This window comes from Podospora pseudocomata (assembly GCF_035222375.1).
Source record: "Podospora pseudocomata strain CBS 415.72m chromosome 1 map unlocalized CBS415.72m_1, whole genome shotgun sequence".
Lineage (NCBI taxonomy): Eukaryota > Fungi > Ascomycota > Sordariomycetes > Sordariales > Podosporaceae > Podospora > Podospora pseudocomata.
Genome location: NW_026946363.1, coordinates 952353 through 978285, shown reverse-complemented (window position 1 = coordinate 978285; position 25933 = coordinate 952353). Strand labels below are relative to the sequence as shown.

The 25933-nt window shown below is 51.7% G+C and overlaps 9 protein-coding genes and 1 non-coding gene across 10 annotated transcripts; 6 read left to right on the top strand and 4 right to left on the bottom strand.

Annotated features, from left to right (window-relative positions):
* Window positions 1–1132: 1132 nt before the first annotated feature.
* QC762_105610 (uncharacterized protein) lies at window positions 1133–1341 on the top strand (the record flags this gene model as incomplete). The annotated part of the gene is made up of 2 exons (XM_062884951.1): window positions 1133–1228; window positions 1285–1341. The coding sequence occupies 2 exons, from the start codon at window positions 1133–1135 to the stop codon at window positions 1339–1341; spliced, it is 153 nt and encodes a 50-aa protein (XP_062747869.1).
* Window positions 1342–3435: 2094 nt separating this feature from the next.
* Window positions 3436–5473, top strand: QC762_105600 (uncharacterized protein; the record flags this gene model as incomplete). Its single annotated transcript, XM_062884950.1, has 3 exons — window positions 3436–4138; window positions 4197–4867; window positions 4925–5473. The coding sequence occupies exons 1-3, from the start codon at window positions 3802–3804 to the stop codon at window positions 5471–5473; spliced, it is 1557 nt and encodes a 518-aa protein (XP_062747868.1). The 5' UTR covers window positions 3436–3801.
* Window positions 5474–5614: 141 nt separating this feature from the next.
* Window positions 5615–6790, top strand: QC762_105599 (uncharacterized protein; the record flags this gene model as incomplete). Its single annotated transcript, XM_062884949.1, has 1 exon — window positions 5615–6790. One exon carries the CDS (start codon window positions 5615–5617, stop codon window positions 6788–6790), a length of 1176 nt encoding a protein of 391 aa, XP_062747867.1.
* Window positions 6791–9545: 2755 nt separating this feature from the next.
* On the top strand, window positions 9546–11790 carry QC762_105590 (uncharacterized protein; the record flags this gene model as incomplete). The annotated part of the gene is made up of 4 exons (XM_062884948.1): window positions 9546–9680; window positions 9740–9809; window positions 9871–11200; window positions 11262–11790. 4 exons carry the CDS (start codon window positions 9546–9548, stop codon window positions 11431–11433), a joined length of 1707 nt encoding a protein of 568 aa, XP_062747866.1. The 3' UTR covers window positions 11434–11790.
* Window positions 11791–13415: 1625 nt separating this feature from the next.
* Window positions 13416–13790, bottom strand: QC762_0003210 (uncharacterized protein; the record flags this gene model as incomplete). The annotated part of the gene is made up of 1 exon (XM_062882777.1): window positions 13416–13790. One exon carries the CDS (start codon window positions 13788–13790, stop codon window positions 13416–13418), a length of 375 nt encoding a protein of 124 aa, XP_062747865.1.
* A 117-nt stretch (window positions 13791–13907) lies between these two features.
* On the bottom strand, window positions 13908–14759 carry QC762_105580 (uncharacterized protein; the record flags this gene model as incomplete). The annotated part of the gene is made up of 3 exons (XM_062884947.1): window positions 13908–14173; window positions 14227–14261; window positions 14395–14759. Coding segments are annotated over 2 exons (399 nt in total), but the record flags the coding sequence as incomplete, so codon positions are not given.
* Window positions 14760–15193: 434 nt separating this feature from the next.
* QC762_105570 (uncharacterized protein) lies at window positions 15194–16324 on the bottom strand. The gene is made up of 4 exons (XM_062884946.1): window positions 16174–16324; window positions 16047–16104; window positions 15803–15947; window positions 15194–15659 (listed from the first exon to the last, which is right to left on the bottom strand). Exons 1-4 carry the CDS (start codon window positions 16275–16277, stop codon window positions 15517–15519), a joined length of 450 nt encoding a protein of 149 aa, XP_062747863.1. The 5' UTR covers window positions 16278–16324; the 3' UTR covers window positions 15194–15516.
* Window positions 16325–18942: 2618 nt separating this feature from the next.
* On the top strand, window positions 18943–20361 carry QC762_105540 (uncharacterized protein; the record flags this gene model as incomplete). Its single annotated transcript, XM_062884945.1, has 4 exons — window positions 18943–19013; window positions 19084–19157; window positions 19209–19450; window positions 20158–20361. 4 exons carry the CDS (start codon window positions 18943–18945, stop codon window positions 20359–20361), a joined length of 591 nt encoding a protein of 196 aa, XP_062747862.1.
* Window positions 20362–20979: 618 nt separating this feature from the next.
* QC762_0003170 lies at window positions 20980–21101 on the bottom strand. The gene has a single exon. It is a non-coding gene; the product is annotated as a tRNA-Leu (tRNA).
* Window positions 21102–25357: 4256 nt separating this feature from the next.
* QC762_105530 (uncharacterized protein) lies at window positions 25358–25872 on the top strand (the record flags this gene model as incomplete). Its single annotated transcript, XM_062884944.1, has 2 exons — window positions 25358–25635; window positions 25704–25872. 2 exons carry the CDS (start codon window positions 25358–25360, stop codon window positions 25870–25872), a joined length of 447 nt encoding a protein of 148 aa, XP_062747861.1.
* Between the last annotated feature and the right edge of the window lie 61 nt (window positions 25873–25933).

Genomic DNA, 25933 nt, shown 5'->3' with positions numbered 1-25933 from the left:
TTTGCTTGAGTTGCTGGACAAAGCGAGAGGACAAAGTGGGAACACGTACACTATTGACAATTAATGGCTGGGTCAGAGGGGAGAAATTCTGTTTCAGGATGAGGGTGTGCCCGAGGTGCGGTTGGAGATGCTTGACAGCACGTCGGGTGCCTGGATCACGCCAGGAACTCAGATGACGAGATGAAGCGGTCGAGCATGTGTGATGGCTGTGTGTTAAAGAAGTGTTTGCAACGACACCAGTAAGCACGAGCAGCTTCAGATGATATTGAATCCACTCGAGCTTTGACGAGATGGAAGAACTCGCGCTCTTATAACAGCTATCATAGAGAAACAGTGCTGGCGAGGATAGTTTCGTTGCAAGACTCGAGTTATTTCTTGTCTATGTGAATATGATTCTATAAGCCCAGTCCTTCCTGAAATGATAATTACCAAGCTGCTCCCAAGATATCCCTTATCAACAGCACATGATGTAAACCTTTCTTGCTGTTCTCGTCTTTCCAATCCTCATGGGGTGGGTACCCTTCATCCGCTCTAGGTCAGGGCATCGAGGCCGACAAGTTGACCGGGCAATATCCGATATTACCTGTTGCAGCCTGATTGGAGGCAGAACCAGCCAATGGTGAAAATTTGTTCACTCCTGATGGCAGGAAGAGCAAGTTCTCGTGGGGCAAGTGACCGGAGTCACAATCTCCTCGTGCCCAGCAGAAATCTACCAAGACGGCCTAAAGGGGTTGGCTTTTTCGAACCGGACACGCCAGACTGTGAATATCCTCTCAGTTTCTGGGTTCCTCACCCCCCTGAAGGAAGAATCCATTTAGCATTTACTCAGCACTGTCCCCATCTCAGCTTGACTTACCGACGCTGTATTACTCCTCTACCTCTGGGACCACTCTACTCGCGCGGCTGCGAGTTCTCATCGTCGGCCAGATTGCCCGGGTCTTCTTTCTCCTTCACGCCCCCTTCCTGAGAGCAAGAAGGGCAAAAATCGTCTCGGTCGACGAACTTTGTGTGGGTCTGCGAGACCATTCCTTCTCCATAGGCACAAAATAGTGTGTCATCAAGCTCGTCGGCGTACTTGCAGGCTCGGAATACTGTCCAGGAGTATCCGTCGTCGTTGTTGGGGTCAAGAGAGATGTGGCCACAGATGTGGCGGACTCGGGACAGGAGACACATTGCTTGTTTGAGGGATTGGCTGGGTCGCTTGGCTAAGTATGATTGGAGTCAAATGGTTAGCGGGTGACGCAAGATTGAGACGGGGAAAATGGACAATTAATAGCAAAACAGGAATGGGGAACAACATACAGTGGACAGTGTCGGTCGAGGAAGTCAATATCAGATTGAAATCGATTGAAGTCTATAATATTGATTCCGCAAAGCTCAGTGATTGTCAAGAGAAGAGTGAGCAAAACAGAACCAGCAAGCCTTGGCTGAGACAAAGATGACTGGGAAGAATGGCAGCTGATAAATCTAGGAAAAACAGTAACGTATATTATAAGCGAGTCGTACATATAAGCGAGTCGTACAGTCTCCACCACCCTACAACAACTATCCTCAATTGCAACATAACAACACTAGAAACCAACTATAATTACATCAGAAACAGCCGAATCAGACGATTCTACAGCCTCCTGGCAAGTACGTGCATTATGGCCAGGCTTGCCGCATACACCACAGCATTGAACCTTTGTACAAGCACCCCTACACCACTACCATCCGGCTGCGTTTCTTCCACTGCCTCCCCACCCACGGCCTTCTGGTCAAGTAGATCGTGTGCATCCTGCACAGTAAGTGATCCTCCAAGCCGCACACGTGTTTTTTGGCTCTCCTGCGCTTGCTTAGTGCCTCGTTGGCAAGGTGGTACTGCGCGGCCAAGATGATAAAAGGAGGGATGGCCCAACCGAGGGCATTAACTCCCTGGATTACCGTTGCCCATTCGCGGTTACCAGGCTGGGCTAGTTTCGCCTTACTAAGGCCGTCCGAGGTCGTAACTACCATGCCCGCGAAGATAATACCCATCATAAACCCAGTCTCGTCGAAGTTGTAGATATCGTCATCTACAATACCGTACTTAGCCTTAGTGTTCCGTACGAGCGCAAACCACTCGGCAATGACCTTTGGATCCTCACACTTAGCCCTCTGGTAGTCGTATCTACGCTTAAAACGCGTACGGAGCTGTGGCTGGCGTTTGACGAAGTTATGTGCCCAGAGCTTGCCAACAGGGGGTGCGTCGCGTACGCGTAGCAGTTGGTTGGCCATATCATCTACACTACGCAATCTTGGTGGAAAAGCTCGCGTACATAGCTCAATAATATATCGGACAATAGCTTCCTCTTCCGATTGAGTCAGCTTTTTCGAATTGGGTGTTATATCGCGTCGTGCAGGCCGGCCGGCGCGTCGGTTAGAGAGAGTCATAGCTGGTACGTTGTAGAGCTTAGCTGCAGCTCGGAGGCTTAATTTTTCATTGATTCGAAGAGCCTCAAGGGCTAAGAGTATCCTGGCTTCCTTTGAAGTAGGAGGCATATTGGGTTGTGGAAAAAATTGATGTTAGGTGTAAGGAGGACGCGTCGTGGTGGAGACTGTACGACTCGCTTATATGTACGACTCGCTTATAATATACGTTAATAGGTTTTAGGTCTTAGAGGTAGGTAAGGAAGGAAAGATGGAAAATAAGGTAAGAAGGAAGGCACGCAACCCCGATGTAGAAGTGGTGCCAGCTGGTCAAGCAAAGAGCAAGGAACAAGGAGCAGTGTGCAGAGACAGAACCAACACGGAGGGCAAGAGTCCCCGTAAAAATGAGACCTCGTTGGAGTAAGAGCTACAGAATAGCCGTAATGGAAGCGATGGTCTTGGTACAGATCCTAGGCAGTTGGCATGTTATATCTCACAGCTCTCAAGTGACTTGTGGAACCCCGGATTTAACATGCAAAAATGGGATGTTGGATATATAACTGCTCTTACATTCTCGAGGTGACTGTCAAAGCTGGTCAGTCTATCTACAAGCCTCCTTTGGTCGATGTAGTGTCAGACAGACTGCCAGCTGCTGCTTATGTGCTTTTTCTAAGCAAAGCAATCAATCTCAGAAATTTAATCATACATTGTAACTCATCGAAGTAGCCCAACTGCTATTTTTGTGGCAAGTGATAGTGTGAGGCGGTAAAGAGATCATTATCACATGCAGCATGAGGTCTCTTGCTCATTTTACAGTACAGCATTAACCTAAATGGTGATATAGTGTCTCGTGTCTTTTTGCCGATGAACCATTCCATTCATGTTGTTTGCTCAATTATCAGGAGCACTGACATCCTGCTTTGAACTCATGATCCTTGTTGACAAGCATGCAGCGTGTAACATTGTGGGCTGATATATAGGAGATACTTACTGTAAAGCGTCCCAATAAAAAAGAATGCCCTTACCTACTCAAATAGAGCCCACCACAGTTGTTGAGATTTACATATTTTCAGTCCTCATGATCTTCTATCTAGGTAGGACCTCTACATCTCCAGCTTGCTCACAACCGCCTGAAACCAAGTCATGCCAAGCTCACGCCATGGCGGCAGCTCCCGCGCCCCAGATTTCGAGGCGTCAGGTCCAATCAAAATTACGTGCTAAGGTCAGGAAAGCGGGGATTGCTGGGCCCCAAGTAAACAGCCGCCATTTTGAACGAGTCATCACATTTGTTAACATCAGAATTCGCGTCTTCCTCATTACATCATCCCAGCCCTTTGACTCAATCGTCCATTTTCAGTACATTCAAGAGCACCGATCCATACACAGTAACAAGTTGTCGTTGGCCACAACGAGATGGCATCAGAAGAACCAGAACGCCGGCCTCTGCTGGCTGCAACAAGTGGTGCGTTGGATGCTGGAGTCGCCGGGGCGGACACGCGGCAACGCACAGGTTCAGGGGAGGAAGGAAGAGGAGAAACTGGGACTTTTAAACGCAATCTCGGCACTCTGGAGGCTTTTGCAATTGTCATCAGTATTGTGATCGGAAGTGGCGTGTTCACCTCCCCTGGCTCTATCGACACCAATGTCCCCTCTCCTGGTGCGGCTCTCGTGATTTGGTTTGTGGGTGGTGTATTGGCATGGACTGGAGCTAGTACTATGGCGGAGTTGGGGACTGCTATTCCTGGCGAAGGTAAGTTCAGGTTGGCAGGATGACAGAGGTCAAGCGAAGATGCTGACTGTATGATCAGGTGGTGTACAGCCGTACCTCAAGTACATATTCGGTGACGTGTTTGGTTTCCTTGCGGCTTGGACCTGGGTAGTGGCAGTGATGCCCGCAACATTGGCCATCTTGAGCATCGTTTTCATTGAAAGCATCTACTCAGCTGCCGGAGTCACAGATCAAGGGGGTACCCTCCTTCACAAACTGCTTTCGATCGTCGTCCTTTCTGTCATCAGTGTCGCCAATTCGATCAGTACCAAGGCCAGCACAAGGCTCAATAACTTCTTTGTCGTCACAAAGTTTGTCACCATCGCCGCGATTGTTATTGCGGGCGTTGTTGTTGTCATTTTGCAGCTTGTGGATCGGAACCGAACGGTGGGTGGTGGTGACTGGGTCAAGCAACCTTGGTTTGGATATCGAGACAGCGTCAACCCCGACGGCAGCGTGACGCATTGGGCCGATGTTACCCAGTGGGAGCTTTTTGGATATCTCTCCGCTGCTCTTTACGCTGCTCTGTGGGCATATTCTGGCTGGGACAAGGCGATCTACATCTCTGCCGAGCTTTCATCACCGGCGCGCCAACTACCCCTGGCCATTAACACCTCCATACCGACCATCATCCTCTGCTTCATCACAGCCAACGCAGCTTACTACATCTTACTGCCATGGAATGTGGTTTCAAGAACGGATAGCGTTGCTGTGGCAAGTTGATACCCTGTCAAGTTGCTGTTGTCGAAGTCATGCTAACGTTTGCAGACGGCAATAACCCGACTTCTTGGTCCTGCCTTTGGCATCCTTGCGGCTGTATTCATCTGTCTAGTGGTTGCTGGTTCTCTCCTAGGAAACTCATTTGTGGCCGGACGTATGGCAGTCGCAGCAGCAAATCAGAGCTGGTTGCCCAAGCCACTCAGCATTGTTGGGCGCATTGGGTTTAAGCCGGAGGAGCGCGAAACGACGTCGGACGCCCCAGTCAACGCCATCATCGTATCCACAATTCTCTCCTCGCTATACATTTTGCTTGGAAACTTCAGGGCGTTGCTGACTTTCAACGGGTTGGGAGAGTACACGTTCTTCTTTCTGACGGTTGTAGGGGCTATTGTTCTCAGGTACAGGGAACCGCAATTGGCTCGGCCATATAAACCCCTTATTGCCATCCCAATCGTGTTTGCGTTGGTCAGCGGGTTTGTCGTTGTTCGGGGAGCTGTCTTCGCGCCTGTTCCCGCCGTTGTCTTGGTCGGGTTATGGGTAGCGGGGTTGGTGTTTTACTTTGTCCGTAGGCGATACCAAGAGCGGGGGTTGGAGTGAGGGGAAACCGCAGGCCGAGCCGCCAAACATCCTCCGCCCCTGTATGTATAGCAGGATAAATTCCCTTCTCAATCCACGCATTTTGACAACATCTCGCCAACCCACGGCCCCACATTATCCAGCATCATAAACTCTCAGGTCATGGACAAGATTCAACGAGGAGTTGCGAGGTCACGCGCACTCTTGCCTCGAATAACGCACCGACCCTTGCCTTCCGGCGCGAGCTACCTCCACTTTGGAGACTACGGAACACGAAATGCTATGACGAAGCACGAGCTTCAGCGGCTCAAAGACCAGTTGATAGAAGCAAACACAAACCCACAAACAGGCCGCCAGTTGTTTCTCCCCGCCTTTAAGCCCCAGACTCTTGGACACCTGGAACGTTCTCAGGAGCTCCTTACGAAAGAGGGCAAAGCAGATGATTACGCATGGCTTGTCTCCAGCCGTGTCTGGGAAGAAGAGCGTAAAGGATTGCCAAAATTGCTTGTGCTCGCTTCACCTGGCTTCAAGGTTTTCAGTTCTGGCCATCACCTGACGGAAATCAAGAATGGCTCCCCGGAGGAAGTCAGGGAGATCTTCGCCCTCTGTGCTGAAGTCATGAGTCTGATTCGCCGCAGCGCCATACTGGTCATGGGCAAGATCCACGGTATTGCGAGTGGCGCTGGGGCACAACTCGCCCTGGCCACAGACGTTCCTGTTGCGAGCAGGTCTCTCACCGAACTTTGGTTGCCTGGCGCTGACCTTGGCCTTCCCTGCACAAGTCCTGCTGCAGGACTGAGTCGTGTTCTAGGCACCCGAAGAACCTGGCTTGAGCTCGCAAAAGGTGGATATGTACGGGCGGACTTGAAACTGCATGGTGTGGAGGTTGATGACCCTGCCACCAAAACTGTAGAAGACAAGTCACAGTATGAGCAACAGGCAAATATCCTTTTTGAGGGACCTCCATCGTCGGAGAAATCTCTGCCTCGTAGATCCGCCGAGGACATTGTGCGAGATCGCCTATCGCTGGACCACCTGGTCTACAGGTTGGCGAGGCGACTCACGAAGAGAGATACTCAGCAAACGGCTATCACGAAGTGGGCGTTTTGGACCCAGATTGGTCTTCGAGGTCAGCCTCACGTCAACGCTGATGGCGTCGAGGTTGACGGCTGCGGCGGGGATGGTTTTGAGGACGCCGTTGCGTTTGCTGGCAGAGTCATGGCATTGCACTCACAAAGCGAGGTCGCCAAGGAGGGAATATCTCGATTCTTGCAGGAGAACGCGATGCGGAAGCAGACAAATAAGACTGAGGTTGAGATGAACGAAACCACGAGGTAGTTCCTGAGATGCGGCGTTAGTTTTATTTGGACAGAGAGAGAATGTGAGGTTTGAGGAACAACCGAAAGGGACCAGTTATACTGAGCCGGTTGTCGAGTAGGAAGACACCCAAATTCGACGGAGCTAGATGTCCGATCTTGTACGTGTGGCGGAATAAATGTTACCCTCACTCTTCTGCTCTCCTTTCCGCCTCCCCGGAGGCAAACCCACCTACCGTAACTGAGATGCTCCAGCCAGGCCTAATGGACATCAGTGTTGAGTAGGTCAACTTTTCCTGAACCCAACGGCAAATCGGCCACCCACTCTCTTCGCCTGGGCAGAGATTTTCCCCCGATGGCTGCAACACACCAAGCTTGCCCAGAATAGGGGTCACCGACAGACGGAGCCACCTAGGGACGGGTACGCCATGCATGTCCATCCGTTAAAGATGGCTGGAGCCACTTGCCACCCCAGATGTTCCTGATCTCTGCATAAGCGAGGTTTGCTGCTGACGTTTCTGGGCCTGACCTTTCGTTGGGAGGAAATCATGGATCTTTTCTACATCTGCAAGAGATTCCGCTTGAGACCTCACACAAAGGCTCAATGTCTGGCTGGTCGCCACCATTTGGACGAGATCTTCGTCATGATCTGGAACCCAACCTTTGAGGATATTGATCCTTCATACCTCAGCCTCACTCAACATTGGTGCGACTACCTTGGCACAGTAAAAGCTTTTTCGACTTCCTGACCATCATGACCGCCATATTTCACATGGTAGCATACACCGTCCCACCGGTCCTGCTTTCCAGACCGGCCCCTTGCTCGGCAAGGTTACGATGGAGTAAGCATATGGGGTTTCTGGGGTAGGGAATGGAACAAGACGAATCCACGTCGTCCCCTATCCCTGCCCTTCATGTGTTGAGCCTCCAGCTTGCATGGAGAATGGCACCGTGACAGCGGCTACCGCTGATCTATTCGCTCTTGGGTAGCGTGCTCCAGAACAGCATCACGGGCGCCAAGCTAGGTTACCGAGCTTTCTACCCATCGGCCGCTGGTCAAGACTTTTTTCACTGCTTGGAGGCTCTTTGGTAGGTAACAAGGGGAGTTTCACTGTGAGACGACTAATGTTGTCAAATGACAAGCCTTGACTACCTTGGTACTCCGTATGTTGCGGTGTACAGGACTTCGACAAGACCCTCTTCCTGACAGCTTGACCTCGGGACATTAGAAAGCGGTTGATCACGAACTGTCACCTGCTCCTAGCAACTGTTGAATCGGATCCCGCCTCACAACGATCCGAAAGCCCCATCTAGATGCCGAATAGAAACTCTCCGAACTCGCCAAACCAAAACAAGTTATCAGATCATTACGTGCTCCCAAGGGCGCAAACGGTACACTCGTTTGGAGCAAAAATCCCGTCCAAGAATATGCAGCCCACCTAGCTTCGCTACACTTTTGTTGCCGAACATTCACAACAAACATCACACTCCTCGCAGGCGACTCGTCTATCGTGAGGAGAGATGTCTTTTTCGATCAAGCACTACACTACACTAGACGAAGCACCAACGGAATATGTTTCCTGGAGGCCGGGTCTGGAACTGCAACGGTCCACACGTTGCCCACTGATACCCACCTGGAATACTGAGAATCTGGTGTTTAGCGCCATCCTTCCGGCTCGTCTATGCACAAGGATGGTCCGACTTTACGGAACAGCAGAGCAAATCCACCCGAAGGCCCCTCCCCCCCCCGGGGGGGGGTGAATTGGACACCATGGATTTGTGGGATTTGTTGTTGTAGTGGTGAGTGGGCCTAGGCCAAAAGTGTGACCCGGAAAACGTGCAGGCGGCGCGAGCCTGTAGTGATACCCACCTCGGACTACCACGGTTGGGGTATTTTGGGGTAGGGGAGGCGAGACGGCGGTTTTGCTTGCGAGTGTGCAATTTGTCGAGTCGACCAGTGCGATCTATGCTTGGCCAGAGCAAAAACAGGGACCGTGGATGGAACATGTCCGTGGCCGGGAGAGGCATAATTTAGGGAGGGTCACCTAATAAGAGGGGAGGGTTTGGTATTTGATATTAAACATTGGACGTCAAATTTGTTCTGGTACCAAAGATCTGGAATCATTCTTTTTTGTCTGGGCGCTGAGACAGGAAGGACCACACATCCACAATAAAAAAAGCCGTTAGCAGTGGCCGATGGCCGCCACACCCTACCTAGCTAAACTCAAGGAACCAAGGCCCGGAAGCCGTCAGGATCGTGGCACGCGTTCAGGTCACGCCTTCATGTTTGCAAGAGGAACTCGGGAAAGCAGAGACCACTTCGCGCGAATTTGAAAATCCACCTCAACCCCCTGTGAACATGGGGAAATCTAGGGAGCAGATCCGGAGAAGCCTAAGGCCCATATTCAGTCGGAGAATATCTGGTCAATCATAATGCGCGCCAGGCGTTGCATCCTCCTCCCTCCCAAAAGAGGACCTCGGAGGAGGGCACTCCGAGTCCCAAAGCGGACAGGAATGAAACCTTGGCTGGTGTGAGACGGCATCTTACAGGGCTTACTTACATGGAATCTTTTTGGTATGGCCTATACCGAGATGCTACCTACCCCAGGAGGGCTCGACCGTGTGTGTGCGTGCCTTCTTTTTGATATCCTTAAAAGGTGCCACTGGGGTCCCCAACTTTCTGGATTTCACTTCTCTTGATCGTGCGTCCTCACGACCTCCCAGCTTGAACATCTTCCCGCCAATCCAACAGTCCCAGCTTGGACTCGACCGCGAAGATGTCGTCGCACGGTTCTTCTGACGAGAAGCACGCTATCTCTCACAGCATTGAGAAGGCGCCTGCTTCTCCCGAGGTTACCCTCACCAGTGCCGGCAAGGCCAAGAAGGCAAAGAAGGAGAAGGTGGTCCACAATGTGAGTATTGGTTCTTGTACTGCTGCTGTGCTTGGATGAAGATTGACTGTTTTCTCTAGGCCGAGCTTTATGCTGCCATCCAGGAGGCCAACATCAACCCATACAGCAAGGAGTCGCTCAAGCTCTACTGTCAGTGTTTCCCCCCCTCATCTGAGGGGTTTCGTTTTGCTGACATAGTTCCCTGTTGCAGTGTCCGTCTTCATTGCCTTCTGCTGCGCCTGTGCCAACGGTTACGATGGCTCCCTCATGACCTCAATCATCGCCATGGAGTCCTACCAGGCCGTCTTCCCCGTCGGTGACACCGGCCCGCTTGTCTCGGCTATCTTCTCCCTCTACACTGTCGGTGCCATGGTTGGTGCCCCATTCGCTGCTATCCTCTCGGATCGCTATGGTCGTCGCGTTGGCATGTTCTGTGGTGGTGTTGTCATCAACATTGGTATGATTATCATCTCCACAGCCATGACCACCCCCCAGTTTATCGTTGGTCGCTTCGTCCTTGGTCTGGGTATTGCCGTTATGACCGTCGCCGCCCCCGCCTACGCTATCGAGATCGCCCCCCCACACTGGCGTGGACGTTTCGCTGGTTTCTACAACTGCGGTTGGTTCGGTGGTGCCATTCCCGCTGCCATTGTCACTTTCGGCACCAACTACATGGGCAACAACTGGTCGTGGCGTGTGCCTTTAATTCTCCAGTCCGCTGCTTGCGTGCTCGTCATGGGTGCTGTCTGGTTCTTGGATGAGTCTCCCCGTTTCCTGATGGCCAACGGCCGCGAGGAGGAGGCCATCGCTTTCCTTGTCAAGTACCACGGCAACAAGGACCCCAACTCTGCCCTTGTTAGGCTTGAGGTTGAGGAGATGAGAGAGGGTATCAAGCTCGACGGTATCGACAAGGTCTGGTGGGACTATCGCCCCCTGTTCCTCACCCACAACGGCCGCTGGCGTATGGCCCAGGTGCTCATGATTTCCATCTTTGGTCAATTCTCTGGCAACGGTCTCGGTTACTTCAACACCACCATCTTCCGCAAGTTGGGTGTCACTGAGATTCCCCAGCAGCTCGGCTACAACATTCTCAACCAGGGCATTTCCGCCATTGGTGCCCTTACTGCCGTCACGCTTACCGACAAGATGCCTCGCCGCAAGGTCCTCATCATCGGTACCACTCTCTGCTCCTTTGCTCTGGCTGCCAACTCGGGTCTTTCCGCCGTGATTGCCAACCAGGAGGCCGAGAGGGGTGAGGGCAACTTCGACCTCAGCTACGGCAAGGGTGCTCTCGCCTCTTACTTCCTCTTCAACGTAATTTTCTCGTTCACCTACACTCCCCTCCAGGGTGTCATCCCCACCGAGGCTCTCGAGACCACCATGCGTGCCAAGGGTCTGGCTGCTTCCGGCTTCATCGTCAACGCCGTCTCCTTCATCAACCAGTTCGCCACCCCCATTGCTCTCGGAAACATTGGATACAAGTACATCTTCGTCTTCGTCGGCTGGGATTTGTTTGAGGCGCTTATGTGGTACCTCTTCTGGTATGCTTTTCCTGTTCTCCGTCCACCTAATTACACCTTGCTAACCACCTTGTTTCTACAGCGTTGAATCCCAAGGCCGCACCCTCGAGCAGCTTAACTGGGTCTACGACCAGCCCAACCCCGTCAAGGCCTCGCTCAAGGTCGATAAGGTCGTCCTCGCCGACGATGGTACCGTCATTGAGACCGCCGCGAGGGGCGTTTCCGGCAATGCTGACCGCGCCGATGCCATCTAAGCACCATCTCACGATATTACGAGAGTTTGATGAAATACCGATGGGTTGTATTTGTGTTGTCGCAAATGGGTTGAGTTGTTGATGTAATCTAGGTGTTCCCAAGCGGGAAGATGGTCGGCTATGGAACAAGGTGCATGATACCAAACCAAATCTGCCAACTGTGAGGATGCTCAGATGGTATTTACGAATAATAATGTGTTGAAACAACTTTTTGCCCCTTCATCTGATGTTTGTGACACGATGATGTCTTTGGCACCGAAATCTCGCATGTGCCTGATGCCGACCAGTCCAAGAAAGACCAAGACAAAAGGCCACGATGTCACGCTGGTAGCGAAACGGTTACGCTAACAAGGGAACAAGCATTTCGCGCTAGGGCGTCGTTAGCGGGTGTAACCTGAGACCTTTAGCGGGAGGGACTACCCCCATGGGGAAGAGGATGCCGGAGCCGCCTGGGGAGCGAAGCGGGTGCTCTGCTCCCAGTGCTTGTCTGATGAATGACGAAGAAATTTGTTTGTCATGCGTGTTCAGTGGTGGGGTAAAGAATCTTCTTTGGATGAAACAGTGGGATGGTTTCTCCATCTGAAGATATCTGCCCCTTCATTTTGATCATTTTCATTCAGAGTGGCTTTCAAGCAGATGGGACGGTCAATGATAGGACGATGGTGAGCTGATGAGAAAGGCCCGACTGACGGCCCGCGGTTTCCACGCCGTCGTTTGTTCAGGTGCAGCAACGCCCCCCTGTCACTTTTGGACGAAATGCATGCTGCTCGGCTTTGGGCTTCCTATCGTGGGTCGGTCCGACTTTGTAAGGCACATACATGATGGAACCAGGAATTTTGGACGGGAGGGGAAAGTGCTCATCATTTCTGTGCCGTGCGATGGCATTGAATTGGGTTTTTTGGTGTTTGGATATCTATCTAAATTGTGAAGCTTCGACTCATTGATCTTGAACATTTCATACATTGATCGTATGTCTTACTCCCACATCCACCTCGCCCGTCATTTTCACTTCTCCAAGCTGTGGCCATCCTGATCCTTCAACCTGGTGTTTTGCTGGACCCTTCGATGAATCCTGCCCAACAGGATCTCACCTTCCACAGCTCAAACACCCTGGCACACCACTCCACATCCCCCCTCCACCTCTCAAAATCTCACAGCCGAGGAAGCCAGAACCCTATATCCGCCTTGGTCCCATCTTCACACCCCAAACCCATCGCCTTATTGAACTCTTCATAGTGCCTCAGCGCATCACTCGCCTCAACTTCCCACCGTCATGATCCGCCGGATCACCACACACCCACCTCCCCTTCATCCTGACGTCCCTTATTTCCTCACCAACCCACATGAGGTACTCCGCCTACAGTAACCGTCCAGAGACCTGGTTTTAACCCCCCTCAACCGCTCTCCATTCACCTCCCTCAGCACCATCCCCCTTATCCTTCAAGGTACTTCATGATATTCCCAACCTCCCAAACCGGCAACGCCAGATGATGCGTGGTCGTTTCCCCAACAAAACCTCCACGTGTCTCCTGTTCATGTCACGGGACGTGGTGGTGTAATCGCACACCGTCATTGCACTGGACATGTACCAAACTGAATTCGTCTTCGGGTGCAAGTTGGAGTCGCTTATTGTGATGGTGGTTGTCGTTTGTCGGGAGTGGCCCTGGCGCTGCAGAGTAAGAAAGTGTGCTCGGACAGAGTTTGTAGACTTTGCGATCGGTTTTACCACTAACATTGAATTCTTCAAAAGACCTTATTAGGTAGGTCAAGATGTACAACCAACCGACGGACTGCAATTAAAGCTAAGCTCAACGTCGCTTCCAACAACCAACTGGCCGGATCGTGGTTCGCTTGCTGGAGGCGACGGGACAAGTTCGGCAAAGTTGACTGGGGGGACTGGGGGGAGGGTGGCTTAGACAACCTTAATTCAACTTCGGGAGAAATATCATTAGGTACAGAAGGCAAGTATAATAAAGTTAAAATTATTGGTGTTCTAAATAAATGTCAAGTGCCTGTTTCATCTCTATCTGATTCTGCCTCATCCGCCCCATCCTCCTCCCCCTCAATATCCGAGATAACAGTAAGGATAGATCCATGTCATTGTCAATGCGTCGAAGAATGTCAAGGACTTCAAGCGTGCTGTAGCCACCACAGCACAAGCACTGATACCAATCAGAGACTGGCACCGAGGATGCCTGGTGGATAGTCGCATCAAGATCAGGTTCATCGGCGCCGTCCATCTCATCTTCCTCCGCCTCAGCATCGGCCCTGGTGCCCTTCCACGCTGCAGGAGCACCCCCAATGTTTGGGAGAATCTCAATGTCGGGGATGACACCCCACGACACCGACCAGACCATCCAATCCTTCAAGATGCCTCCCCTCCGCCATGATGGCTGTCGTTGCCGACAACCACCGCAACAGGAGAGGAGGATCCGTCGAAGGTCGGTCAAGAAAATGAAGTTGAGGAAAGGCAGGGAAGAGAAGTGATAATGCGGGTTTTTCTTGTCGCATTCGCTCGGGCGATTGTCTCATTAGGATAAACAAGAGACCCGCAAGTCAAAAAGACGATGGGCCAGAAAGCCTGTCCACTGACTATTAGTTTTGACTGAAATCTCGGTGGACAGAAGGTAGCATACCAGTAACCCAGGCGTGGCGCTGTGGCCAACCCGCCGTCCTGTGGCAGAGATGGCTCGACAAGTTCGATGTTCTTGATCCATCAAACTGTTCTTTGGCAATAATACTGTGATGGTGTTGTTAGCTTCGCATCATGACTATTAAAGATATGCGACTCACCTCATGGACACCCTGTATCCGGTGTACATCTGCAGCTAGTGCTGGGAATATCGACGGTCATGTACACGTACTTGCCCATCGTTGGGGCGGTGTCGAGCATGGCTGTTCGTCCTCTGAGTGGTAGACTACTTCGTGCCATCGGTAGGCAGTTATAGACAAGGAACTTACGATCGACTGCCTGGCCACGTGGGCAGAGCAACAAAGCTTAGGGCTCGTGCTAGGTGAATGGTCGGGGTTGGATGTGTTTGATTCGAATGTGTGAGATCTAAAACTCTCTTCAGTGCTGTTGAAGTCGAGGTTGCAGTCGACATGATTGATCGACTAGGTTGCGGTATGGTATGTTTGGGGTGAAGATGATGAGACGCCAGTGTAGAGGTGAGAGAAATTGTGGTAAAAGAATAGAATATGGATAGCAATCTGTGATAGAGCGATGGGAGGAAGCAAAGTTGTTGGAAAAGGGCTGGAGAGAGAAAAGCAGAAGATGGAGAGAGGAAGAGGTGGGGGGAGAGAAGTGGTGGGTTGGGAGAGAAAAGTGGGAGCGGAAAATATTACAAGTGCTGGTTGGCTTATACCATTTTGTGGGTGGGAAAGAACGGAAGCAGTACTAGGCATCCACCTATGTCCCCTACCACCCAGACTGACGTACCTACCCTGGGGACCAGCGTGTGGCCACTGAGAGCGCAAACATCAGGCAAGAAATGGCCATACAGGTGAGATGGAAAGCAATGGAAAGCAGAAGGAAGCAAGTGGTGCACCTTTCTTCGACTCAGCTCCTCGAGGAATCCCAGTGATCTGTTTCAGATCCAAGTCTTTCAAGCCTAAATCTTGGGGTCCCTTCTAGGGAATGCCGGGAGCCGTAGTAATGGTCGTGCCTTGGGCAGTAGTATCAAACTATGCTGGTTGTAGCTACGAGAAGGAATTCAAGTTGAAAGTGAATATTGCCAGATGTATCACGATCACAATCATTCATGGGAAGTTGTTCAGGTCCAAAGAAGCAAAAAGAAACCACACGGGCTTCTTGTTTATTTTTTTTTTAAAATTCTTTTATAAAAAACCACCGACCAAACCCCCCGTCGCCGCCTCCAAACGCCCAGGTATTATCGCCCCCGCGGGCCCGCGCTGCTCCCAGCCCACCTCCCACCACCCCTTCCCCTCTCCTCCCCCGCCCACCTATCGTTGTCGGCGCTGGGTTCGCAGTTGGGACTGGAGCTGGACAGGTTGATGGGTCCAACGAGTCTGGCTTTGGCTTGCCCCTTCTAGGACGGCTGGGCCTCCGCCGTTGACTCAGGCTCAGGATCCGTTGCTGCCACTGGGACCATCCCCTCCGAGAGCGTCAGTTGCCCACACTGACGTCCCATCAGGGCTGGTGATGAGAATCCGTGGCAGCTCCGGTGCGCTGCCGGTCGAGGCCGAGGCGGCCCGGGGTTGTCCGTCTATGCAACCATCAACGTCAGTGTCATGATTTGTACCAAGAAGGTGAGGGGACAAGGGGCTTGTGGAGAAGATGGAGAGTTTTGGTCAAGAAGATGAAGTTGAGGAAAGGCAGTGAAGAGAAGTGATTATGCGGGCAACTTACTGGTGAGAACAGGGTCCCCCAAGCTCAGGCGGGCAGTTGCCGCCGCCAGGTCACCAACCGCTTGCCGCCTCATGGTGGCTCCCTGCAAGCGGGCAACCGCCGCCTGCCTCACCTCTTGCGTCCCGGCAGACGCTCCCGAACCCCCCTAGAGACGCAGTTCGTTAGCATACAAGGCTCGTAGTCGCTGGGTCAGAGGGATATAGGTGGCGAAAAGAGGGGAGAGAAGAATAGAGTGGTCACTTACAGTCCCGTTTGCTCCCCCAGCGTCCCTTCCCACGTCTCCGTTCATCTTGTTTATTTTTCTGCAGATAGAAACAGCCGTCAGTATATTCTACTGAAGAGTGAGATGGGGCTGGAACGAAAGAACCCACGAGAGAAGAGAGTTTAGTGATGGTGTTGCAGGAGTGGGGATGAGATGAGGAAAAAAAGAGAAGAAAAGGAAATTTGACAAGAGCCTAAAGGTATTATCTACCATTCAGTGCCCGTGCGGGTCCCTTTCCTAGGGTCTGGACACGAGAAGGCGGTATTGAATGTGGAAGGAACAGATGGGTATGGCAGCTGTTGACGTGTAGGGCCCCTGTAAGTTAGTAGGAAACGACACCGCTTCTCTCCCCTTGAATCTGGTCTGACAGTTCTTTCGGCACCTATCCACCCCCATTTCGTCATCCTAAAGGTCCATAGGCAGTGACGTTTCATTATCTCTGTTCTTGAGATGTGCAAGAGAAGGCTCGGTTGATTCAAGCTTCATCTACTGGATACACAATACTTCTGCAGCTGATTAAGTCTGCATAGGTATATCTACAATGCAGACATTGAGAAATAGAGCTTTTTCCCTTTTTAAAATATACATATTGCAACATGGGATTGCTGGATTCATCAATGTGCCATGATCCTTCAACAATTTACCTTTCTGTTGATGGTGTTATTCCTTTTGTCCTATGCCTTCGCAAGAAGGGTGAGTACAGTCAGGGTAGCCTTTGAGATATCACATCGAAATAAATCACAACTTATCAATTACCACAAGGAGTGTCACCATCTACAGGAGGAAGCATCAGCCCCGGGGACGGGACCTAATTGCAAGGCTGTTATCCAACTTTGCCTGACTGGACAGCTGTATTGAATATTACGCAAACGCCGGGAAGGGCTGTCTCGCCGCGAGGGAGGGGCACAGTGGGTTCGTTGAGGGTCGATTACAACCGGTCGTTATATGATCTTTGGAGGAGTGTAGTTGGGTTTGTGTTCCATCATACGAAGACCATTGGTGGAAAGACAGGGGTTGGGTATCTGAAGGATGAGGAAAGACGGTTCACGATTGTGAGGACGGCTGGTATTATTCAACGGGCCCTTGGTCAGAAGCTTGACAAGAAGCTTTGTTCTACAGAACGGCCACAGCGGGATCCTGAGGCTATCGGAGTTGTTGGATATATCGCTGGCGAAATTCTCCGAATTGGTCCTGGCTATGGCGATCTGGTGGGATCACACCGCGCGCAACAAGACTGGACTTCCTGCTGGGACGAATTCTACGACAGCGAGCAACTATCGACGCTTAGGCAACTCGACGAGGAGTACATGACAAGAATCTTTGAGTACGAGGAGCAAGATCTAGGCCGCATTCGAAATATCCCCGACCCATTCGCCATTGGCTCTCGTATACTTGTCGACAGGAGACCCGAGGAAGACAAACACGGTGCACCTATGGATGGAACAGCTAGATCAAACAGCGACCTAAGCCACTCCATCTCTTCAGAGCAAGAATCCTTCTACATCGCATCAGACGAAGAAGGTCGGCACGTCGACGGGGATGCCCGGATTAGTCTTGGAACAGGATACTTCATCGGACTTGTGCCACCAGCAGCCAAAGAAGGGGATATCGTCGTCTGGTTCTGGAACTGCAGCGCTGCTATAGTGATGAGGCCGCTAGCCACTTCCAACATCACGCCGGACCAGGCAGCATCCAGTCAAATGTTCATGTTGGTCGGACGAGCAGATGTTGCCAGCTCCTCAGCGGGCCCTTCGGACGAACCGACCACTTCCCCTCCGGAACACGACATGCAGTTTGAGCGTTGCGCGGCTATGACACGAGGAGCTGGGGGCAATGACGCGGCTGCTATTCGTCCTGGGGGCTATCAGGAGGGGTATTCCCGGGAGTTATTGGGGGCTATTTATGTCGATATAGGTCTAATGACTCTGCAGATGATCACAGCAAGTCTTGAGGTGTGACTGGAGGTTGTGGGGCTGAATTTAAGGCTGGTCGATTTTGGGGTTGAGCGTTTGGATAGTGATTTTGATTGGATAAATTTTGTTGATTGCTGCAAATGCACCGTAATTCTTTTGCGTGCCTATATAGTCACACCCGATAAGAATTTTGGCTCAGCTCGTATTAGTCTTAAAAGGCAAGTAAAAGGTAAGCGCAGTAAATATTTATGACGAACCCCTATCCAGAACCTCTGAAAGGGATACTGGTTGAAGGCACTTCTGAACAATCCTGGTTCGGTACAGGTAAACAGTGTACAACAATGGCTTGTCTCAATCACAATAGTCTGAATACCAACGATTGTGACTTGTATTGCATACTGCGGAACTGTCTATCTACACCAGCCAGTTCCGCCGTATATATAGACCAGTGGACCGTGGACCGTTGACTTACAGACGGTCCTCGGTCCACTCCTGATTGGCCGATTCTGGACCGTGGACCGTGAGCCCCGCCGCGGTCCCCGGTCCCCATCTCATTGGTCCGTCCTGTCCACCTGGACCGTGAGCCTCGCTACCTCCTGCTCTCCCATTGGCCGCAGACCTCTCCTGTTCCCTCTGCTCCCTGCACCCCTAACCCTACACCATGCTCTCTGCCGTATGCCGTCACAGATTTTAAATTTAAATTATTAAGGCGTTGCGTAAAATTATTAATCTTAGAGTATAGCGAGTGTAGGGTTAAGCGAAAACAAGCCTAATTCTAAGCCAACCGTTCTTAGCTGAGATAAAAATAGTTTTTAGAGTCCGACTACCTAGGTAGTAGTAAGTGAGTCACGTGGCTTTGCAGGAGATGTTGGTACTTTTGTTGACTGCCCGTCTTGTTTGACACGTCGGTTTGTGTCAGTTTGTCAAGCCTGCAGCACAAGGTAGAACGGCGAAAGAAAGCCAAGATGGGACATCACAACCGCCATTTTGCTGGCGATCCGCACGCGCTGGAGGGTGTTTTGGAGTCCACCAACTAGTGCTGCAAAGTTCGTTCTTGTTGCTGTGAGAATCGGGTGAGTATGATTGCTGACAAGAGTGCGAATTAGCTTTTGTGAGGAGGACTATGCCGTCAGCAGATATTTCGCCGAGTTTATCAGCACTTTGACAATCTTGGCATATGGTATGCCACCACCTTGCCTCTCGTAAGTGAAAGTTGCTGACCTGGCAATAGTTTATTACGCCCTTGTGTACATCTACGGTCCTGGGAGCAAAGTCTTATTCTCCCCCAGATATGATTTCATGTCCATCTCTCTCCTCGTCCTCGGCATCGGCTCTTTTGCCTTTCACGCTACCCTCCGCCAGTCAATGCAATTCGCCGACGAGCTTGCCATGTTAGGGCTTGTCTGGTCTTTGCTTCAAGGTGTTCTCACCATTGGGACGAAGCGTGACAGGATACTCAACTGGTTGATGGCTGTGGGGTTTCCGCTCTTTTCGGCGTTTTATATCTTGAATGGCAAGATTAGTTACTATCCTTCTGCTTTTGGTCTGGCGTTGGTTTTGATCACCATCTGTCACACGGGCCCACGACTCAGTGCCCCTAGACAGTACACACTCCAACCAACAATAGCCCAACGATATGCCCAGGATCAGAATATCTGGGGCCGGCAACCAACTGAGCCCACCGGGGCTCAGCGGAGGCATCACGGCGACCACCACGAAGGCAGAACCAGGGTGCCGATACGGGTTGGTTGGGCAGGAGGGACTGAGGACCCATACGAGCTGCAAGAAGACTGCAGGACAGGAATCATATGTACCTATTACTGGTGGAATCAGTGGCCAGGACGCCGAAGGAGGTGCCCGGCCAAGGCAGACAGATAAGACAGGTTCGAGGACCAGGGAGCTCAGAACGGTCCTGGGGATCCGGAGGACTATAAGTAGGCCTTGCCTTTCCTACCCAAATGGCAAGGGGCAAGGACCTTGAGGCCATAACAGATTATTATACTGAGTTGAACTACCTGTTCCAAGCCGAGATACTCCCCTTGTCACACCATCCGAGGGCACTACTTGTTTCTTTGGAGAAACCCGCCGTTTCCGGAAGCGAGAGGGTATCGTGGAAGAAGAGGGGGAGGACGCTGTGATTGTTGTTAATCGGATATGCGCTTTGGAATATTGACTTGGAGTTTTGTACGGAGCTGAGGAGTTTGAGGGTGAAGATGGGGTTACCTTGGGCTTGGGTGTTGGAGTTGCATGGGTGGTGGCATGTGTTGACTGCTGTTAGTGCGAGTTGGTTTATGGATATTGTGAGGAAGGTCCAGGAGGAGTTAAGAGATGGTACCAGCGTGGCGGGCAAGGATTCTGAGAGTGAAAGGTTGAAAGAGTTATAGCAGAGGCCTTGTATATCATTTTTTTTGAAGGTGAATCCTAAACGCTTTTCAAAATAAGGTACATGGACAAGGGATTGAAGAAAACATCCTGTGGGTCTGGTGTGCTTACTAGACGATACAAGATCCAGGGTTTCACAACTCGGCAGCCTGAATTCCAGATCAGACGGGGCCCAGGTTTTTCCTGACTGTCCCATGCCTCCACATGCGAGACAATTAGCCCCCTTCCATCTCGGCATCCTCCCTGATTAAGATCTCACATTCAGGACAGCCTGCTTACACGACGAAGCACTGAGTAAGGCTAACATGTAAACAATAATGTATCATTTACTACCTAGGTAGTAACCACCATGTCAGTGGGGTAGAGCACGAGCCTGTGATACTTATATTCCTTGCTACCTAGCTGGCAGTGGATAGTGTTGCAACTTGTTCATGTCCAAAGCGTCCTCCTATATAGCCCCCTTCTTCCATCCCGAGTCTGTGTTAACCCGGCAACCCACGCTCATCTCCACCTCCAAAAAGCCCTGCCAAGGCCAGCACCCACTGAGTCGTGCACACCCACAAAAACTTCTCACTCATAAGCTCACCCTCTCAACCATCCCGACATCACGATAATTATCAGGCTAGATGGCCGAGCGGTCTAAGGCGCCACGTTAAGGTTTCTTTCAAACCCTTAATCTCAACTCCACTTCCAGAGTTCCGTGGTCTCGTAAGGGGCGTGAGTTCGAATCTCACTCTAGTCATACATGTCCAAGCACATCTTCACTTGTCTTTTGCCTGATTGCACCACAATCACCTCCTTTTTTTTCTCTGTCTTTTGAACCTATATCAAGGCATTTATCAACGACAACTCAACTCGTCTCCACCATTAGATCTATACCTCGTGTTTCATCTCCAGATCTACCAGATCACCACCAACCCTTTTTTTGCCTCAGCCGATCAGTCTCTGTCCCCATCCCTCACATGCCCACGTGCTCTTTTTCATATCATAGGATTGACCTAATCTCCATTCCCAAACCTTGCAACATCGGAGCCCTCGGAGATTTCACAGAACATACGTAAGCTTGAATTAACACTGCGGACTTTCCCCATGCAAGGTACCATCCACGTAGTTCAACCCGCCTTTCCACTCAATAGCCGCCACGACAACGAGAGAGATCACAGTGGAGAAAACACATCCAACGTATACTTCCTATATTGATCATCAAATTTCCCGACCCATCATATTTCGTATTTTGCATCTACCACGTGACGTGGCCGGAGATCATGGCCCCAAAATTTTCCAAAAACATCACCAAGTACCTAATATCTCAAAAAGACGTGGGTTGAAACTGACCAAATATCCCATGTATCTGTATTGCACAAAGGTGCAATGTAGCCAGCAACAAAGACCTTGTTACACCATAGTTCTTTCTACTACGATCAAAGAACCAGGGGGCGGCACGTCCCGCTCAGCTTACCCTACCCCAACGGTACCTACGCTGCGCCCTGCTGACGTCTGCGGTAGTCCTGCGGCTGGATTTCCTCATAGCAACTACGAAACCCGATCAATGGTATGATTGTTCGATCGTGAAATCCATATCATCTTCATGAAGAGAAGGGGTACTAGAATAAATAGTTCCTAACTGAGCCACTGGGGGCTATGAACCTATTTTGATTTCTCAGCTCTCTTCACAGCCTGAAGATCTTTGCAAAGTGACACAGCATGTAGCACTGCAGAACATGATCCTGTAGGTAGACGGCTAGTGGGAAAAAAACTATGCATGTCAGGTGCAGCAGCATCAGTTGATACAGGCAGCAGCAAGATTAGAGTGGATCGTGGGTTCCTATCACGATCTAGCCTCGCCCAATACCAAACGACATGCTGTGCAGAGATACATCTTGGACACTTCAAGTCTAGTGTTGCGCTGAGGTTGGTGATATTGCGAAGGGCCAAGACCAGGGATGCCGTATGGGTTGTCCGAGGATCGCAGTCCTCCCCTCATCAACGACGGTGTGCCCAGACTCCCAGACCGGAGGTATTATCCCGCCGGAGAAAAGTCCATCACGACAAGATATGCAACAGGGCGCCCAATTTCTGGGAAATGGTCTTGGCACCTATGGGCAGAGTGCCGAATTGCCGATTGTGCCCAAGGAAGCAAACCTATTGTCCTCAAAGGTTTTGGTAACTGGGCCGAGGTGAGGGGAGGGGCGTCGGTGAGTGTTTACCGTGTGCTGTCACCGGCCACTTGTACAGTTCAAGACGTGTGAGGATCCCACAGCGTGTTGACCATGTCGTGGTCTCACGAGAAGCACAGGAGCAGGTCATAACGGAATGGAGAAGGTGATAGGACGGGGAGCTTTGCCGTGTGTGGTGAGTCCACCGCTAGACTGACGTTATGGCGGGCTGTTCGGGGGCGAGGTAAATTGTGTAGCGGGGAAAGCAGCTGAGTCGGTGACACGGTGTAACCAACGAGGGGTGGTCTGTAGGGTTGATCCCGCGTCAAAGTTTTCTGGCGAGAGATTGGTTTGCGGACACTGGACTGGATGATCGACGGTCGTGGACACAGTGCGAGACGTGCTGAGGGCTGGCTGGAAACCCATCTGTGCAATGTCTGGGGGTGAATATCTGTACATCGTACCGATGATATACACCAATGTCTTGCTCCATGAGATGCTGATCGGTTTCCATCTGGCATTCCCCTGACACCAAATTCCGCGCTCGGGTACCGTGTTGCCGTGGTTATTTTCACGGCTACGTTGCCCGTGTAGCTTGGCTTTACACGTTGCGTGGTGGTGTGGTGGACAAGCTTCTTGGAAGCACCCAAGATAGACGGAGGAGTGGGAACCAATAAAGGCTAAATATGCAAAGGTTTGGAGTCTTTCTGTGACAGACTGTATCGGGCATGTCGACATGTCGATGTTTGATGACTGAAGTGTAGTGGCAGTCCTCGTCGACGCCTCCTGCTCGCAGAATCAGTGCTTGTGTATGAGACACCAACTTCCCCAGTGCCGACAGCGGTGTTCAGACGCATGAAGCACCTCGCGTACACCAGCACTGTGCGAAGCGGCTTTCAGGGTCTTATCCCGGTTCCCACGGTGTCGATTCGTCAGCGGCGGGTGGGGGGGAGAGACACAACGGTGTGGACGGTTGGATTTTGGTCGCCAAAACAGGGAACGACGACTGCAAGGGTTTGGCAAACATGCCCATCGAGTGGTCACAGCGCAACAGTGCTGTGCCATCTGTGCTCCCTGTTATCCTATCCTCTCCTCTCCTCTCTATGTTCATCTGATTAGGAGAGGTATAGTTAGTTGCTGACTGGCAGTGCCTTGCCTTGGATGACTCTGGTGGTTGAAGAGCTTGGGAGAAACACTGTCGAATTATTATGGTGGGTTGGGTGTCCGGTGACACTACCGTGGACCTATGTACCGCAGAGCGGGATGCGACGGTGTAATCCATGACGCAGCTGGAAGAGGACGAGCAATGCAAACAGCTCGGGAAAAAAAGAGAGGAGGAGGGAAGAAAAGTTTGATGGGCTCGGATTGACATCTGCAGGGTAATAATGTACCTGATGTGTCGAAGCAAAAAGGAAGCTCTTTCTACAGGTGCCGGATGAGGGGGTCGGCAGCGAGGTGGGTGGGGACAAATGGCATTTCGCTTGTTGGGCAGACAGGAGGAATGGGATTCCCATGAAAATCTGCAGCCATTTCATCATGAACTGCTGACCCCTGTCGGACCTTGGGGGGTTTGGCCGTGGTGGGCTGCATGACGCAGCCAATCAAGGCGCCTATCCGCTGTGGTGGACTGACGACATCGTGCTAACCCTGGAAAAAACCGACGGCAGGAAAAGCAGGGGACCGCTTGCTGCCTGAGGCAGAAACGCCAACTCTTTTTTCGGCGGAGTCGTCGGCCATGGACCCGCGCGTGTGGCGCCTGGGGAAGAAAGGGACAGAGACAAGACAGGTGCCACGAGAACAACCAAATCGACATCGGTTGAGCCTTCCTGTGTGCTATCCAGATATCCAGACATCCAGATACCTTGCCTATCCTGACATCGAAAGACCTTAAAAGCCTCGTACTCACAAGCGACAACCACTCGCTCGCGCGGCTAATCGCCAGTCTCTCTCTACCTACTCCCTCCGATCGACGTTTCGCTTTCCGCAGCAAGCAACCCAAAACAGGCCCCCGGCCCTCCGCTCCATGTGACCACAACCGAGCCAGCGAGCTAGATACCCCTCCCGCCCCCTCTTGCGCCAGAAGCCAATTCGCCCGCCCTTGGACGCCGAGAAAATCCACCACAGCAAGGCACGTCTTTGCTGATCGCGGGAGGGAAAAACAGGACGCTTGCTCAGCTTTTCATCTCCTGACCAGCACGCCAACCTCTCAGCTTACCCGTTCTTCGCAAACAAGCTCCAAACGGTAAACGGAGGCTTTCTTTTCTGCCGGAAGTTTCCGCCGTCTCTTCTTGGGGCGTGACACATCTTTATCTGTGGGCTTGTGTTGGTCCCCTTTTTCTGCCCTCCCACCAGTGACCACCCCAACAAGCCTCCGCGGGGACCCACGACATCCACCACGAGTTGAACCCACGACGGCTGCCCTCGACCCACCAGCGCGACAGTGTTTCGCTGCCACCTCCCTGCGCTACCCTTTTTTCACACCAAACACCCCCTCTCTAGTTCCCACACAGAGTTGTGCTGCAACTTTCTCTCTCTGCCACGCCCTCCCGGCCCTCTCTCCGCTTACTCCCAGCACTACAACGACACTTCAGCCCTGTGCCACGCAGATTGGCGAATGGTGGCAATAGCAAGGTAGCTTAAGTGACGGTGAAGGAGGAGCTGGCTTTTCTTATTAGTCTTCTTTCCCTCCATTACATACATACACGGCTCTACCAAGGCGGACCATCCAACACTAGCCCGGCATTCCCACACACCGCTCCTCTACGGCTCAACCACAGCCCATCGACGAAAATCTCGCACCCACTCGTCGACGGATACCGCAGTTCGATTATACACCTCTATCATGGGTGACCTTAGCCCGCAGAAATCTCAGAGCCCAGACTGGTCTGATTCAGGCTCCGGCACATCGCGCGACCATATCGATGTCCTTCATGGACCCGTTCCAACACGACCTCGCCTTCCCAGTCGAAAGAGCAGCGGCACCATGATTGTCTCTCGGGATGCTTCTGTCGGGCCGATGGAAACAGACTTTGCGCCAGATGATGTGAGGAGCATGAGCCCGAGAAGAACGAGCGAGGACATTGAGCATCTGGGAAAGGAAGCCAGACAAGAGCTACAAAGGTCAGTGCTGGCTGCGCATCGCGACAAGAACCAAAGACCACGCCAGGCATTGGCTAACAGCTATATAGGCACGCAAAAGCGCTGCAGGATTCGCTCATTGTGTTGTTCAACCGAATAGAGGCCGTCAAGGAGGAACATGACAAGCTCGACAACCACAACAAGTTTCTGCAAAAATACATCGGCGATCTTATGACGACGAGCAAAATCACCGCCTCTAGCAGCCGCGCAAAGAAATAATTCAGTTTTTATGCTGGAATGCTTCGGGACGATGGATCGAGGATTCGAACATTTCGTGGAT

Coding starts and splice junctions, on each gene's coding strand:
- QC762_105570 (XM_062884946.1), bottom strand. CDS start 16,277: ATGGTAGATAATACCTTTAGGCTCTTGTCAAATTTCCTTTTCTTCTCT. Junction 16,105..16,173: donor TCACTAAACTCTCTTCTCTC/GTGGGTTCTTTC, acceptor TTCTATCTGCAG/AAAAATAAACAAGATGAACG. Junction 15,948..16,046: donor CTGGGGGAGCAAACGGGACT/GTAAGTGACCAC, acceptor CTGCGTCTCTAG/GGGGGTTCGGGAGCGTCTGC.